The sequence below is a fragment of the Equus caballus genome, chromosome 12 (genome assembly GCF_041296265.1).
Source record: "Equus caballus isolate H_3958 breed thoroughbred chromosome 12, TB-T2T, whole genome shotgun sequence".
Taxonomy (NCBI): Eukaryota; Metazoa; Chordata; class Mammalia; order Perissodactyla; family Equidae; genus Equus; species Equus caballus.
This window is the reverse complement of record NC_091695.1, coordinates 34,853,870-34,869,279: the sequence shown is the minus strand read 5'-3', so window position 1 is coordinate 34,869,279 and position 15,410 is coordinate 34,853,870. Positions and strand designations below refer to the sequence as shown.

At 48.8% G+C, this 15,410-nt stretch overlaps 1 protein-coding gene across 12 annotated transcripts in view; it reads left to right on the top strand.

Moving 5' to 3' along the window:
• The window catches only part of LOC138916701 (liprin-alpha-1-like), a 108,195-nt gene that overhangs the window by 74,900 nt on the left and 17,885 nt on the right, over window positions 1-15,410 (top strand). For 8 of the 12 annotated variants that reach the window (XR_011424033.1, XM_070229924.1, XM_070229919.1 and 5 more), the window contains 6 exons: window positions 756-928; window positions 1,322-1,415; window positions 7,461-7,542; window positions 7,650-7,850; window positions 14,947-15,122; window positions 15,207-15,304. Coding sequence is in view for 9 of the 12 variants with exons in the window: in XM_070229924.1 (XP_070086025.1) it covers window positions 756-928; window positions 1,322-1,415; window positions 7,461-7,542; window positions 7,650-7,850; window positions 14,947-15,122; window positions 15,207-15,304 (824 nt within the window). In the remaining 3 variants the exon portion in view is untranslated. Of the gene's footprint in view, window positions 1-755; window positions 929-1,321; window positions 1,416-7,460; window positions 7,543-7,649; window positions 7,851-9,478; window positions 9,816-10,041; window positions 10,282-10,574; window positions 10,730-14,946; window positions 15,123-15,206; window positions 15,305-15,410 lie in introns of those variants that run through there. The other 4 variants (XR_011424034.1, XR_011424035.1, XM_070229927.1 and 1 more) reach the window with 4 other exon arrangements.

The window sequence follows — 15,410 nt, the reverse complement described above, 5'->3', positions numbered from 1 at the left end:
GAGTTCAGTGATAGCAGCAATCTTAGAAAGCCTTCATTTCTTCAGAGTCTGCAAATTGACTCTTGTGAGAACTTTCTCTTCTTGTGGAGCATTTGCTAAGCATGTGGCGTGTTCTGAGCGTTGCTCTGCAGGACCGTCCGTGTCCCGCCGCTCGGATGCACTCTCTGCCTCTGAGCTGTGGAGAGCCCCACCTCGTCCCCAGCGCTCCAAGCGCCTCCCCACAGGGACCATGAGAGCCAGTGGGTGACTAGTGTGCTCCTATGTCAAACTACCACGGGCTGTGCTTTTGTCCCGCCCTGGCAGCCCTCGGTGGCGGGTGCAGGTGTCCATCCTCGCCGCCTCTGCAGTAGGCCCTGTGGCTCTTGTTTCGCGGCAGGGACGGTGGCACTGGGGAGGTTGCTGGGGCGCTGGGGTCAGGCCTCCAGTTGGGAGAGCATCTTCACAGCCGAGGGGCGGCCCTCAGGTGGGCTCATGGTGCTCTCTGCCTTCCATGGTTCGGACTGGAAGCCTTCTCAGAAGGAGAGCTCCGGCTCAGAGCCTCAGCTCCTCAGAAACGGTTCTCCGTGGTGGGATGGCTGGGAGCCTTCGTTTCTACACGCGATGCATTTTGCGAAGGAGACATGCCTGGAGGAGACTTGGAATGCTCATGTAGTTGGAAGAGCAAGTATTAAAAGCGTGGAGTGTTCTAGTGCCTGTGAATGGAACGTTGTGTTGGGACGAGGGCGCTCATTAAAGATCGTTTTCTGTCCCCAAAGCTCCACAGGCTCACAGGACGGCCCCGTGAGCAACCCCAGCAGTAGTAATAGTGGCCAGGACTCGCTCCACAAAGCCCCCAAGAAGAAGGGCATCAAGTCCTCCATCGGCCGCCTGTTTGGCAAGAAAGAAAAGGGCCGACCTGGACATGCCGGCAAGGAGTCATTAGGACAAGGTGGGTGGCTTCCAGCAAACATTCTTAACCCTTAGGATGGAGGCGGGGGGCCTGCCGTGTGTGTGCCTACTGTGTGCCCCCGGTTGTTCCCACGGGCGGTCTGTCGAAGACGCTGGGCGTTCTCAGGGAGTGAAAGCTCAGGAGGCGTATGTTTTCTCTGGGACACATGCGACCCAGAGAGCCACGGTGGACGTTCTTTGGCCCTGAACAACCTGGCGTCCCAGACAGAAAGGGCTCACTGTCTCTCGAGCATTCTCGTGCCTTGGTTGCCTAGTCAGAAACTTAGCCTTTAGAGGTGTTCTTTGCCTGCAAGTGCTCTTCCACCTGTTTCTGAACTCACCTAATGCGGCCGTGTTGATTTCTCTCGCTGTTTCAACCGCTGGGCCCTCACAGCTGGCGTTTCGGAGACCGAAAACTCAGCTCAGGATGCCTTGGGACTCAGCAAACTAGGAGGACAGGCGGAGAAAAACCGGAAACTTCAAAAAAAGTAAGCTTTTCGTTATTCGTCCATCTCACTGAACACTTCTCAGTTGTGCCTGATTTTTAACTAACGTTTATTTAATAAATGTAGTATCTATTTATGTGTCTATATTACCTTCTGAAAGGTTAACCTAAAGCTTTTAAGAGACTGTGCTTCCTGGGGGGCTGAGAGCCTCTGCTCAGGAAGGGGGAGAGGACTCAGGGGAGGCTCCCGTCCCCCGGAGAGCTGTCTGATGAGAAGGGCTCCCCGCCAGGCGTGGGGCCCCGAGTCCGGCTCCGGTGCGTCAGCTCTGGGGGGAGGGGCCGCTTAGCCTTGCTGCACTCCCGGTTTCCTCCTCTAAGATGGGAGTGCAGCGGTACGCGCCTCACACGGCTTTGTGAGTGTTAGACACGCATCTGTCGCTACATAAACACACGTAAAGCACTGGCACCAGTGCCAGCCATCCTAAAATAGGGAGAACTGAGTGTGTAATTGCAGCCACCGCTCCGACTTGATCACCAGCATTCAGAGTTTGCCGTGCGGGCTATGATCTGTCAGGAAATATTCGCTGTGTTGCCCCTTTTTTCCTCCTCCGGTAGATTTTGTATTTTTATCTTCAATAGACTCGTGATTTTGTGGTCTGTTTATTAAATTTTGATTCCGATTTGTCTTGACTCTGAAAATAGGTGATAGCAGGGTGATCATTTTCTGCAAAGGTGCTGAGACGCTGCGATGCCCCGGGGTAGGGGCATGGAGGAATAGTGTGTGCGTGTTTCTCTGGCTTCGTTCTGATCAGGAGCAGGTTGTGTGTTGGTTGACCGTATGTCAACCAGAATTAAGTAGATGAACGAGGTAGGGAGAGACAGTATCCCAGTGAACTGGCGACTGAAAACTGAAACTGAACCACCCTCTACGACAGAAGGGGCAGTTAGCAGTCCCAGAGGGAAGCGCTGACCTTGAGAATGGGGAAGACGGGCAAGAGCCAGTGGTCAGATGGCAAAGCTGGGCGTTGTGACAGGCTGACGATTGGTAGGTTCTGTGGTCAGTCTGACGATAGGAAAGGTCGTCTGGCCACTCAAGTACCCTGAGACAGCCTCATTGGTGTGGCACCCGGGCCTACAGTGCGCCCCGAGGACCACGCTGGGGCCCGGGGACCCTCTCCCCTAGAGGCCACGTGCCTTTAGCTGTAGAGTTGCCGGTTGGGTTCCCTTTTGTGAACCCTGTCTCGTTTTCGTTCTCTTCTCAGAATCGTACTAATCTTCTTGACTGGCCCACTGCTGGTCTTATTTCAGGCGAAGTGCCGTTGTTTCTGTTATTGCTCACCATGCCCTAGGAATACTCAGTCTTTCAGGTCCCCGTGAATGGAAATCCGCAGACACCATTGAACAGCAAAACGTGCTTTGAACGTTGCTGTCTTTGAACTGTATAAAAATGTTTTAAAGTAACTTGGGTAATTGCCATTTGCCTTTGTGAAACGTATCCCAGCCAGGCCTTTTGCCTCCTGGAGCCATGCCAGGAAAAATGTGTCCGTTAGATTTTGCTGACGTGTTCTAGTGCACACGCTTGCACATGCTGGAATAAAATCCGTAAGGTTTGTGGCAGTGCGCCTCGGTCCTCGTCCCTGGAAGTTCATGGTTCCTGTAGGGTCACAAACTATTCAAATTGGCCCAAGTTTGGGTCACCCTTGTTTTCTAAATTTATTTTGTAATTCGCAGGAGGTATGCTTGAGCACTTGGCTGTGTGGAGACAGCCTTTATTGTTTGTCCCGGCACGTGACTCCGTTTCCCGCTGCATGGGGAGCGTGTGTGATGGTGGGTGGTAGGCAGGTTTCTCTGGAGCTCCGGGTTCCCCGTGATGGCATTGGCTCTGCACTTCTGTGTCACCATAGCTGTAACTGTCCAGGGGCAGGCCGTTCTCTGAACTCTGTGGTCGTGCACGGCAAGTTCTAGGATGTACTAGTAAGTTACTAGGGAAAAATTCAAAGTATGGAGGTTATTTGTCTGACTACAGTGGGTAATTTTAGTTCTGTCAGTTAACCAGAAATAAAATTGACTTTAGGAAAAATGCTTTATTTATAATTGTGGGAAAATGTTTGAGTTATCCGGAAAAAGTATTATTGGAATACAGTTTTACGTTTATGGCATTATAGAGGTAAGAATCAAAATACGGTCCTCAGAAATATTTCTTTTTATTACCTCAAAAGTGTGCCTTTAGCTGCCAAAGTCACACAGCCAAACACATCCACTTTTAGAGAGTTTTCAAGAACCTGGTGACTTCGGTGGAGAGCTCACTTTCAGGTTTTGTCAAAGTTACATAAAAGAGAGTGGTGGGCGCGTTGGGTGCTGGACATGCTTAATGAATCCATGGAGGGTACCGCTGGCGTGAAATCAGCATCACTGTGTTCGTCCGCTTGGCGGTGCTCCCACAGCGTTGCCGGGCGTCCCTGGTGCTGTCTGAACTCCGTCGCCTTAAGTAACCTGGTGTTCTAATGCTCTCTTTCCCATTTCTCCCTGGTTGACTCTAGTGTGGTCACAGGGTAAGTTGAGGCGGAGGGTGTGCTGTGCTGAGCGTGTGTTACAGCCTGTGGCGTTGGCGGTCACCAGCCTCAGGCTCTGAACTGAGGTTCCGGGAGAGTCGTGCTGCTTTGCTGAGAGCTGTGCCGGGTCCCCTCACCCTGGCCGCCCCCCACCCCCAGCCTCTGACAGCGAGCTGCACCCCATGGCGGGAGTAGTGCTTTGCGTGGGCCGTAGAGCCGTGTTTGTGACGTGAGCCCAGCAGGTGTTGGTGCAAGGTGCCATGGTACTGAAAGTGTCAGCCTCAGAGAAACGAGGTGCGTGTGTCGCTTGGATGGTACACCTTATCTGGGGTCTGGTCAGCAAAGCCCACACCGCTTCTCGTTATGAAAGATAACTTCATCATCGTGTCCTGTCCTAGTTATAAAACACACGCCGTCACTCACGGGTTACATGACCTTTGTCTCATCCGTGTGCCTGTTCCCCAGGGGATTTAGCATATTTCTGAATGTCTTTCTCCTCTGACCCTAATGTTAAGGCTGGGAAGCATGGCACATCAGTTTCCTGGTATAGAGGTATTTAAAAAATCGCCCTTGGGGTCTAGAATGATCTTCGAGGGAGGAGGTCAAGTCCCAGCCAAGCAGCCGCGAGTTGCTGGCTGACTATCGCGGGCCCAGCGCTCGTCCCTTTACTCCGCAGGGACGGCAGCCCCGCCCTTGTTTCTCGAGTAGCTCTCTGTAAACGGAGATCGCAGATCCTAAAGGTGGACAAAGCGATGACAGAGATTGCAGTATCTCCAAGCAGAGGAGGGAAATACGTAACAACAGAAAGCAGACGAGTCTTGTGTTTGCTTCTGGGCAGTGGTTTGGGGCCATAGAATCTGGGCACACAGAATACACCTCATTGCCCCAGGATATCAGCTTCTGCCTCAGCCTCTGCAGAACAGAGGTGGGTGCCTCGGGTAGACTTAGGATGCAGAGAAACGCACGGCACTTGAGAGGCCTGCCGCCTTCGATCTCTCGGGTTTCAGGCCTTGGAGCGAAGGGCCTGTAGAAGACGACCTCGTGCCCTGGCGGTTAGCTGTCACGAGGACTCAGCAGCTATCGTGGTGATCTCTGGTTGCGGTGAAGTCGAACCACACGGGTGGTTCTGTTGATTCTTAGAAAGTGCTCTGATGAGTAGTCACAAACGAAGGAGAGCGGCCGTCTGCCTGAGGCCGTTCTCAGTGGCCAGCAGGGAAAGGCAGTTCCTAGACCGAGCAAGAAGGGAGCGTATTTGTTCGAGAAACCGAGCTCCAGAGAGGGCAGGAGTGGCGCTGGCCCCGGCGTCTCCAGTCTGGTCTCCGCATCCTGTGCTCACCCTACCCTGCACAGCTTCCAGGGGCGCTGCCCTCTCCTCTCCCACGGGCAGGGGCCTTCTTCACGTGACAGAACAGTCACCCCCAGAGAAGAAGGGGGTGCTGGTGTTCCTGCCTGGGGTGATAACGCAGGGATCTGGCTCCGTGTGGGGTCTTCAAGGTCACCAACTAGCCTGATAGGGGAGGGAGCTGGAAGCAGACAGAGACCTGGGCCGGCCGCCCAGCTGGGGTCTCCTCTGTCCTCGCGCTCACTTCTCGCGTCTCTCGGCGGCATCTAAGAGATGCATCGTTCTCCCTCCATTGCCTTATCGCCCTTTCAGCAGGGCGCTGGGCCTGCACTGTGAAACCCAGAAGTAATCCATACTAGAGAAAGCTGTTGATAAAAGCCAACGACCATTGCAGGTGAAGTCAGAAGGGTGTGCACCAGTCCCCAGATGATGGAATTACCAGACTATTTTTAACCCTATGTTCCTGTGTACAATGAGTGTCTGTTTCATATGAAAAACGAACTCTCTGCCAAGTGCCCCGGACTCAGTACCTGTTTAGTTCACTTCAGAGTGTGGGGATCGGAAAGCCCTGTTGGCCCGGCACCAGTGCCATCCCCGCCCCTCCGCCGGGCCAGGCGGGCAGGACTTGGGCCTTGACCGTGCTGTCAGGGTTCAGGTCTTTCCCTGCTCTGTCTGCCGAGGAGGTGTTTGTCTTGCTCATATGGCTCCTATGGCTCACAGACATGTTAACATAAGATAGAGCCACTGTCCTTGAGGAGAACTTGTCCCCAGGAAACACAAAGTGGCACTTAATTCAGCACACTGGCGGTCGGTCCCGCCCAGCGAGGCCCTCCTCCCCCCTCCGTCCAGCATTGGCCTCCTGTGTCAGGGGGATGGCAGTTCCAGTGGACTTGGCTGCTTTTTTATTTATGAGTAGCTTTGCTTATTTGAACTAGAGAAGTTTGCCCCTTGTTAACTCTACTTGAGCTATTAAGATATTTGTTGCATCCTCTGGTCGAATTATCCTGGATAGTTACAATATCTGTTATTCCCCAGAAGCCTAAGGGTGACTTAAGGAACACTTACTTGAGATCCTGTGTGAAACGTTTTGAGCTTTAATTGTCCGTAGACTTCATAGTCTTAAGAAAAGTCTAATAGTATTTCAATATGTTGAAGAGCTGTTATGTATCTTTAGAAGTAAAAGATTCGACGACGTGTTCTGTAGAAATGATTATGGAAAATGACTTGGGGTGTCGGGGTGCGTGCGGTGAGCAGCCCCGTCTCCTCTCCGAGGCTCTCCCTGTCAAAGTGATAGGGTGTCTTAGAAAGGCTTGGAGGTAAACAGCACAAAGCAGCAAGATAAGATTCGTGAAGCTTCTTTGTTCTCTCTTACATAGCCATGTTCCCAGTAGACAGAATCATTTGCAAAGATGGTAATGTGGTAAAGTTCCAGTTCGCCTATTTGAAAATCAGGCCTACAGAATATTTCTGATCTCACGAGGGCCCTGGGACTCCTCCCTGCCTCCTGCCCCACGGTAGCTGTCAGCGCAGGGCATCTTAGGCTCACACTCCGTCTGGGGTCCTGGTAGAAACTGTCCGGGTTGAAATTTTCTGGATTTGAAGCCTGTGGGTTAAACCCCAGAATGACCCAATGTCTGAATTTAGCAAGTACCTAGTTAGCTAACTAGCAACGTGGAAGAGAAACAGCCAAAATCCAGTCCACTACTTGCTTGCTACAGTAGACCATTCCTAGTGTTAAAAATCCACATTGTTCTCGGTGTTGGTGGTGTGAACGCTGAACGTTTGTGAAGCTCCCACAGAGGCAGGCTTCTCTGTTCAGACCCGGTCTAGTTTCCTCTTTCTCCATATTTTCCCTCATCGTTTAGAAAGAGAAGAGCGAGTATGTTTTCGCTTGAATGTCCTACCTTGGATACAAAGGCTCTGCTGGGTTTTTTTAAAGTGGGTAATAACTCTTTAATTCTGCGAGGAGATGATTCTACAGAGAACCTTGTCGAGTCCGTCAGCATTTCATTGTTCAGGAGTTCTTCCTGACATGTACCAAACTACCGTTAAGTGGATGGTTTAGAAGATTAAAGGAAAATAATGAGATATGTGCTACTATGCTTGTGAAAGTGTATAGAGCGAGTACTCTGCTAACTTGCTTCCTGTATGCGTGTGATCGAGTCTTTCACTGTGACTGTCTGGTTATTTGTAGGCATGAGTTGCTCGAGGAAGCCCGGAGACAAGGTTTACCTTTTGCACAATGGGATGGGCCAACTGTTGGCGTCTGGCTGGAGGTATAGTCGTCTTTCGATCCTGGATCAAGTATGTGACTCATGTGAACGTGTTAATCCATTTCACACACTGTGCATAACCTTCTGGCCTTAACATTTCCTGTCTCTAGCTCTGGGTTGGGTTGCCAGCCTGGTATGTGGCCGCCTGCCGAGCCAACGTGAAAAGTGGGGCTATCATGTCCACCCTGTCAGACACGGAGATCCAGCGCAAGATCGGCATCAGCAACCCTCTGCACAGGCTGAAGCTGAGGCTGGCCATTCAGGCGATCACGTCCCTCACGAGTCCGTCAGCCCCTCCTACGTCAAGAACGGTGCGTCTCCCTGAAAGCAGTTTATCCCCTCCTGACGTTGCTTCTCCAAGTCTTCGTAAACACACCCAGGGCTCCGGTTTAAAATTTCAGCCTGCAGAAACGTCACAGCTTCTAACGGGTGAAAACTGAGTGGTTAAAAATACTTTATTGAATGCTTTTTTTAACAACAGCCTGGCTTCAGTGGCTGCATTGTAACATAGAAGTAGGAGTTTCTGAAAACAACAGTAGCGATCACAAATTTAAACATAAATTCATCAAAAGTGAAGGGAAAAAAGCCTCGATCCCCAGTTGCGCTATAAGCAGTGTTTTACTCTAATGTGACGTTGGGCCCCTCGGTGCTTCCATTTTTGGCACTGAGGGCCCTGGGAGCTCAGGGTTCTGAGCAGTCCATTAGCCTGCGTGTGCGCACGCACCAGGCATTACCTGTGCTCATCCGGTTTGCTCCCCGTGGGGAGACCTCGAACGTCCTTAAAGAGGGTCCTCCTATTTGAAACGTTAAAAACTAATCTAATGAAAACATTAGCGGTTACTGGGAGATAAGGGCAGGCCAACGCCTCATTTCTAAAGTGCAGACTCTTTTCATTGGCCCAGTGCCCACTCTCTGCTTTTAGCTTTTGGTTTACTCTCGAGAGAAAAACCCTGATTAAGAAACCAAGAGCCTCACAGGCATGCTTCTCTGAGTAGCAGGTCAGGGCCCGATTCAGGCCTCGGTTCCTTTGCACAAAAAGTGTTAAGAGCCTTTTTTGTTTGTTTGTTTGATTTTGTCTCTTAGTAAAGAGTTGTGGTAGCGACAGTCAGCCTGTGTTCTCACCTGTCGCACAGACAGCTCTTCTCCCAGTGGAGTTTTGTCCCAGTATCCGATCTGGTCCCTGTTCCCCCATCATTTCACATGAGCGTGGCCTTTCTGCAAGTGAAGGCGCTGGGGTGGTTTTCCCCAAGTTTTTATCAACTGTCTTGAGAAAGCTCGCGTCCTGCGAGCTGAGGTTAACGGCCAGTGGTGAAGAGCCCGTCCCCCGGGAAGCTCTGCGTTGAGAGCCGCGGGGCCTGGCTGTCCGCGGCTGCAGTGACGGGGACGGGACGTGGGGCCGGTGTTCCGGTACAGTTGCGATTGGGCCTTCTTTTGGACACACTCAGTCCTGCTCCCTGCCTCTTGAGCCCCCTGGCGAGGTTGTGCAGGCCGAGAGGCCCCATCCTGGGAGCGCCTGCCCCGAGCCGTCTCCCCCAGTCCGGAGCTCGGCTGCGTGGGCTTCCTGGGCTGAGGCCCTTTCCCATGGGGCGGGTTGATGGGCACTGGAGAATGACTCACACTTTGAGAGGCGCAAAATGTGTTTTCTTCTCCTTATATTTCACATACCTCAGGGGGTGAGCAGGGCAGATCCAGCTCTAGGAATCATGGGCTCTTCTCGTGTGGCTGACCACACAGCATTAATTAGGTGTGGTCACTCTTTAAGAAGGGCGAGCTGGTCGATGTTCTCTCCTTTTCTACGTGGGCATCTCAAATGAGAAGAGGGGGAGACGGGCCTCGCCTCCCCTGCTCCTCCTGTGTGCCCGTGGCTCACGTGTCTGCCACCTTCCTCTCTGTCACTGCTTCCCTCGCCCTGGATGTGGTGGTCCCTGGGTCACCGTAGACCACAGGAAATGTCTGGTTAACGCATGAGGAGATGGAAACACTCGCGGCCTCGCCACAAACGGTCAGTCCCGCCCCGAGCCTGTCCTCCTCCCAGGGCACCCCACTTACAAGCGGCACCATTCCCGGCCTTTTTGTGGGAAACAGAAAGGTCATTTTACACTCAGTTGTTCCTGATAAGTATTTCCGCTAGGTATTAGTCAAATGTATAAAATAGGATCCGTATTTTGTCTTATTTTCGATTTTTCCAGGAACTTTACATTGGTAGGCCCTCTCTCTTTAGAGTAGGTTGAATTCACACCTCCTTTAGGGAGAGGCCTCGGCCGAACACTCCATTTTGAGGGTCTGGCCCATTTTCTCCCTCACTGAGTGTGCTTGCCGGGGGGGCCTCGGCTCCTGCCTGAGAAGCTGGGATTGTTGTTTTGCATGCGTTTTGCATGATACCTTGATTTCTCGAACTTTCCCCTCCGTCTCGCTGCACCTTCTGAAGTTGATCTGCTTGCCTTACTAAGCTCACCGATACTAACAGCTGTGTTCTTTTCATTCCTAACCACGTAACATCAGGAGGATGAGGAGGGAAGCTGGGCTCAGGTTGGAGACTTTCTATACTATATTCTTCACTATATGTACAGCAACAAAAAGAATTGGCGTATGAAAACTCGTAATTTACTTTTCTTGACATTTTTAACATCTTAACTTTTTCAGAATATTGTTAACGATTTGAAAGCATTAGTCGGAAGCAGAGCGTAAAGAGCACGTCTCATGGACAATTTTGAACCTCTCTTCCGTGGGGCCGTGGTGTCAGTTCTGGTTAGCGTAGACGGCTCTGTGTAGCGGACCGGCTTCTGGACGCGGTCCTGGGGCTTCGGCGGCTCCTGACATTGCGGATTTAAGTACCCGCTTGGGTAAGTTAACCGCAAGGTCTGCCGGTGGGAAAACTGAATTCTGAGAACTTTCCAGCACAGGAGTTGCTGTGGAGACGTCACGTCCGGGTCTTCGTGTTGGTGTTTTACTAAGTGCTGATCAAAAGGCTTTCTTACTAATGGAATTCTCAGAAATTAAGCCTCTTCTTGCTTAATGTACTTTTCCGTTTTCAGCTCCCCAGCTCTTCAGCTCACAAAAAGCTGCCACACGTGTCTTGCAGCCTTCCTCTGAGACAGCTCGACTAACACAGCCGTGTCCCTGCCTGTGACCCCACCAGCGTTGCTGTGTGACATGCCGCACTTTAGAGGGACCCGCACAGCCGCGCGGTGTAAGCAGGCGGCGTCTCCCGAGGCTCTTGCTGAGGGCGGAGCGCTCAGGGTCCTCACGGGATCGTTGTATGTCTGAAAAGAATCAGGATAGTTTCAAATCAGAATTTTCCTGAGTAGAAGTTGTTGGTTGAAATGCCAGTTTCCCTCTGTTTGTATTCCCAACATAAAGCCAATTCTCTCTCTCTTTGTAACAAAAGAAGAGAGAAGCTATAATATGATGGTGTGAGCCCTCTGCCCCTGATTTGGGCCTTCTGTGCTGCTACGCCAGATAAATATCCTCATTAATGATTTAACCTGGTCAGCTACCTCTTTACAAGGCCACTGATGACCATCAGTGAATTAAAAAGGGTGCATTTCGTAATTACTTAAATGTCGGTGTATTTCACACTAGGAAGCAGAACTTTGTCAGCACTTGAGTAGGAAATTCCCTGTGTCAGGGGCACGAGGTGTAAATTAAATAAGCGGAATGTTTGCTCTCTGCAGTAGAAATGCAAACACGGGTGAGCTGTGCCCGCGGCAGCAGAGTTAGCCAACACTCAGTGTTCCTAGTAAGCAAGAGCTGCTCTCGCTGTCGCCTCCCCTAGATGAGAGGAGTGAAGAGGCTTCCTGGGCTCTGTGAGGCCGCCCGGTCTGCTGAGGGCCGCGGTCACACAGTGTTCCTCTCCTGTGCCCTTACCTCGTGGCCAGCTCTGAAGCCGAGGGGAGGTTCAAGGTTTCCTCGGGCCCTCGGGAAGAAAGCATCAAGGTGTGGTGAGAGCCGTGGGTGCCTTCATTTAGCAAGTGGCACATGTGGGCTGTCTGTGGGAGGCTGTGCTGCTTGCTGCAGACACAGGAGTGAGCGGGACAGCCACAGTCCCTGCCGCCGGCCCTCACAGTTTACAGAGATCACAGAAGTGTGTTTGTGATCATTTCAGTGGTGGATTAGCAGGCCCTGGGCAGTGGCTGCCTCTTCTGGCCCAGGTGTTGTCCGATGATGGAGATCCGTGTCAAGGGCTTTTTCAGAAGGCTCTGATGGCGGCCCGGGAGATGGAGGGCTCCCTGGACTGGGCCTGATCCTCAGTCGCTGACCTACGTTATCTGACGCTGACCACTTAAGAAGTGTGACTAGAGTGTATGATGAGTAAACAAAAAGGAGGAGGGTTCCGCTTCCATGGAATTCTCTTATTTAGAAATCTTTGCGTTGTGTGCCCATTTAAGAATACGTAATCACAGGCAAGGAAATGAGACCAGATGCTCATGCGTAAGTCTCAGGCATATGAGATGAGAGTAAGGTTTGAAAGAGTGAAAAACATGACAGTGTGATGATTTCCCGAAAATGTTTGATGTTTTTCCCACTCATGGTTGCTTAGAGAAAATAGTGAAAATGTTTTTTTCTGTTCGAATTTGAGCATTCTTGTTGGAGTGTGAGTCATTTCTTCCAGCTTGGTTGGTGTAAGTGATAAATTAGACCAGAGGCCGTGTTTTCAAGGCAGAGCACGGTGGTAGTTGAGAGGGACTGTGTCCAGGGATTCCGTGATGGGACTGCAGAAGGCCTGCGGGCGCAGCTGGTCTCGGACAGAGGGGCAGCGAGTGCCTTTTTTGGATATGTCTGTAGATACATATAATGTGTGTGCTTATTTCTCATTGTACAAAGCTTGGCTGTGTTCTGTTAGATTTATCCCTAAGGATTTCATGACTTTGATGACATTGTGAATGGCATTTTGTAAATTTCAGTTTCCAGTTCACTTCTAGTATTTAGAAGCACAGCTCGTGTTTGTGTCCTGGCCTTGTGTCCTGCCGCTTTGCTAAGCTCGCTGTAGTTCTCACAGCCAGTTTGTAGGTGCATTTTCTATGTTGCTAATCAGGTCATCTGCAAATAAAGACAGGTTTTTTTTTTCCAATTCCTATGCTTTTGATTTCTTTTTCTTGCCTTGTTACCGTGGCTAGGAGTTCCACCGCAGCGCTGAATAAAATTAGTGAGAGCAGACCCTTTGTTCCTGATCTCAGGAAGAATACATTGTCTTTCACCGTTAAGTGTGATGTCAGCCCTGTGTTTGCTGTAGATGCCCCTTATCAGGTTGAGGCCGTTTTCTTCCATTGCTAGATTGCTGAGATTTCCATAAATGAATGATGAATTTTGTCAAATGCCTTTTCTGCATCTTTTGAGATGATATAGTGGTATTTCTTTTGAATCCATTGATAGGCTGAATGTCATTGATTTTTCAAGTGTTGACCCAACCTTATGTTCGTAGGATGAACCTCACTTGTCGTGATAGCTTATTCTTTTAATTTATTATTGATTTAATTTGCTCATATTTTGTCGAGGAATTTTGCATCTGTGTCTATGAGAGATACTGGTCTGTAGTTTTCTTGTAATGTGTTTGTCTGGTTTTGGTATCAGGATAGTGCTGGCTTCATAGGATGAGTTAGGCATTTCTTCTCCATTTTTTTGGAATAATAGTGTAGAATTGTTATTTTTTCCATAAATATTTGGTAAGATTCACCAGTGAAGACATTTAAGGTAAAGATTTTATGTGTATGTGAGAGAAAGTTTATAACTGCAAATTTGAGTCCTGATAAGATACAACTTATCTCTTTCTTATGAGTTGCTCTCATAGATGCTGTCTTTTGCCCATTTTATCTAAGTTGCTTACAGTTGTTCACAGTTTTCCCTTTCAGTGTCTATGTCCTATAGTGTGTCCCCTCTTTCATTCTTGATATTGGTAATGTACGTCTTTTCTTTTTTCTTAGTCACTCTGTCTAGGGCTTAGTCAATTTTACTGATCTTTATGAAGAACCAGATTTTAGTTTCATAGTTTTATTTTTCTTGTTTCTGTTTCATTGATTTCTGCTCTTTTATTTTCTTCCTTCTGCTTGCTGTGGATTTCATTTGTTCTTCTTTTTCAAGTTTTTTAAGGTAGAATCTTACACTGTTGTTTTGAGACCTTCCTTCATTTACGACATAAGTGTTTAATACTATAAATTTCCCTCAAGACACTGCTTTAGCCATGTCCTACAATTTTTGAATAGATTGTGTTTCACTTTCATTCAGTTAGAAATATTTTCCCATTTCTCTTGTTTTCTTCTTTGGCACGTGGGTTATTTAGCCGTATGCTAATTTCCAAATACTTGAGAATTTTCTAGATATCTTTTTATTATTGATTTCTAATTTAATTCTGTTGAGGTCAGAGAACATAGTTTGTATGATTTCAGTCCCTTTAGATCTGTTGAGATTTGTCTTGGAGAATCCCATACGCACTTGAAATGAACGTATTCTGCTATTATTGGGTGGGGTGTTCCACGAAACGTCACTTAGGTCAAGCTGGTCAATAGTGTTGTTTAAGGCTTCTGGATCCTTACTGAGGGGGTCTGTCTGCCTGTTTTGGCTTCTTTGTTCAATCAGTGACTGAGTCAGAGGAGGGTTGAGGTCTTGTGACTGTAACTGTGGATTTTTCTGTTTCTCCTTTCAGTTCTGTCAGTTGTTGTCTTGCTTCTCTCTTCTTTTAAAACTATTTTTCGGTTCACTTTTTTTTTAAGATTTTATTTTTCCTTTTTCTCCCCAAAGTCCCCTGGTATGTAATTGTATGCTTTTAGTTGTGGGTCCTTCTAGTTGGGGCATGTGGGACGCCACCTCAACATGGCTTGATGAGCAGTGTCATATCCAGGCCCAGGATGCAAACCGGTGAAACCCTGGGCTGCTGAAGCGGAGTGCGCCAACGTAACCACTCAGCCACGGGGCCGGCCCCTTCAGTTCACTTTTTACACGGATTTTGAAATTAACAGATTTTTTGTTGAGGAAATTTGGAAAACAAAGTGTTAAAATTAAAACCAGCCACAGATATTTTTGTGTACAGTGGATTGATCCTTCAAACTTGTTCATGAGTCATGATCATTCTTTGTTGTTATAGTATTATACACAAAAATTACTTCAGAAAGATCATGTGTTATCAGCTACATTTTTATTGTGGTTGGGGAAATAGGTTAAATTTATAAACACGAATGAGTCATAGGTTTTCAGTGGTATAATACCTTCTGTTAAAATTCTACTGACAAATTTAAAAGGTAGTACATAGGAGATCAAATTATTTTGAAATGATAAAGAACAGTGTTGTCATTCATTTAAGCTTTAAGGATATGTAATAGGTTAAAAATCCAGTTTAAAGATTATTTAAACTGCCCTTGTGACCTCTTGGGTGTTCTTTTTCCTGAACTGATCGTACTTGCTTGTTGAAAGCAGACACTCGCCTACGGGGACATGAACCATGATTGGATCGGGAACGAGTGGCTGCCCAGCCTGGGCCTCCCGCAATACCGCAGCTACTTCATGGAGTGCCTGGTGGACGCGCGCATGCTGGCCTATCTCACCAAGAAGGACCTGCGCGGGCAGCTGAAGATGGCGGACAGCTTCCACAGGTCAGTCGTTGCACACAGTTCCTGCTCGTTGGCTAGGAGGCTTTTGACTGTTTCCATCTGTAATTTTGTTTCTTTTGTAAATAGAAAGAGCTTCCAGTGTGGAATTATGTGCCTGCGAAGGCTGAATTATGACCGGAAAGAACTGGAAAGAAAAAGAGAAGAAAGCCAGAATGAAATAAAAGGCTAGTACATTATGTTTAATTGATTTAGCGTATTTCTGCTTCCCAGTGTATTAGCAGCCTAAGTGATTTCCTAGTTTCTTTAAATTAAAAAAAGTATTTTTTTTAT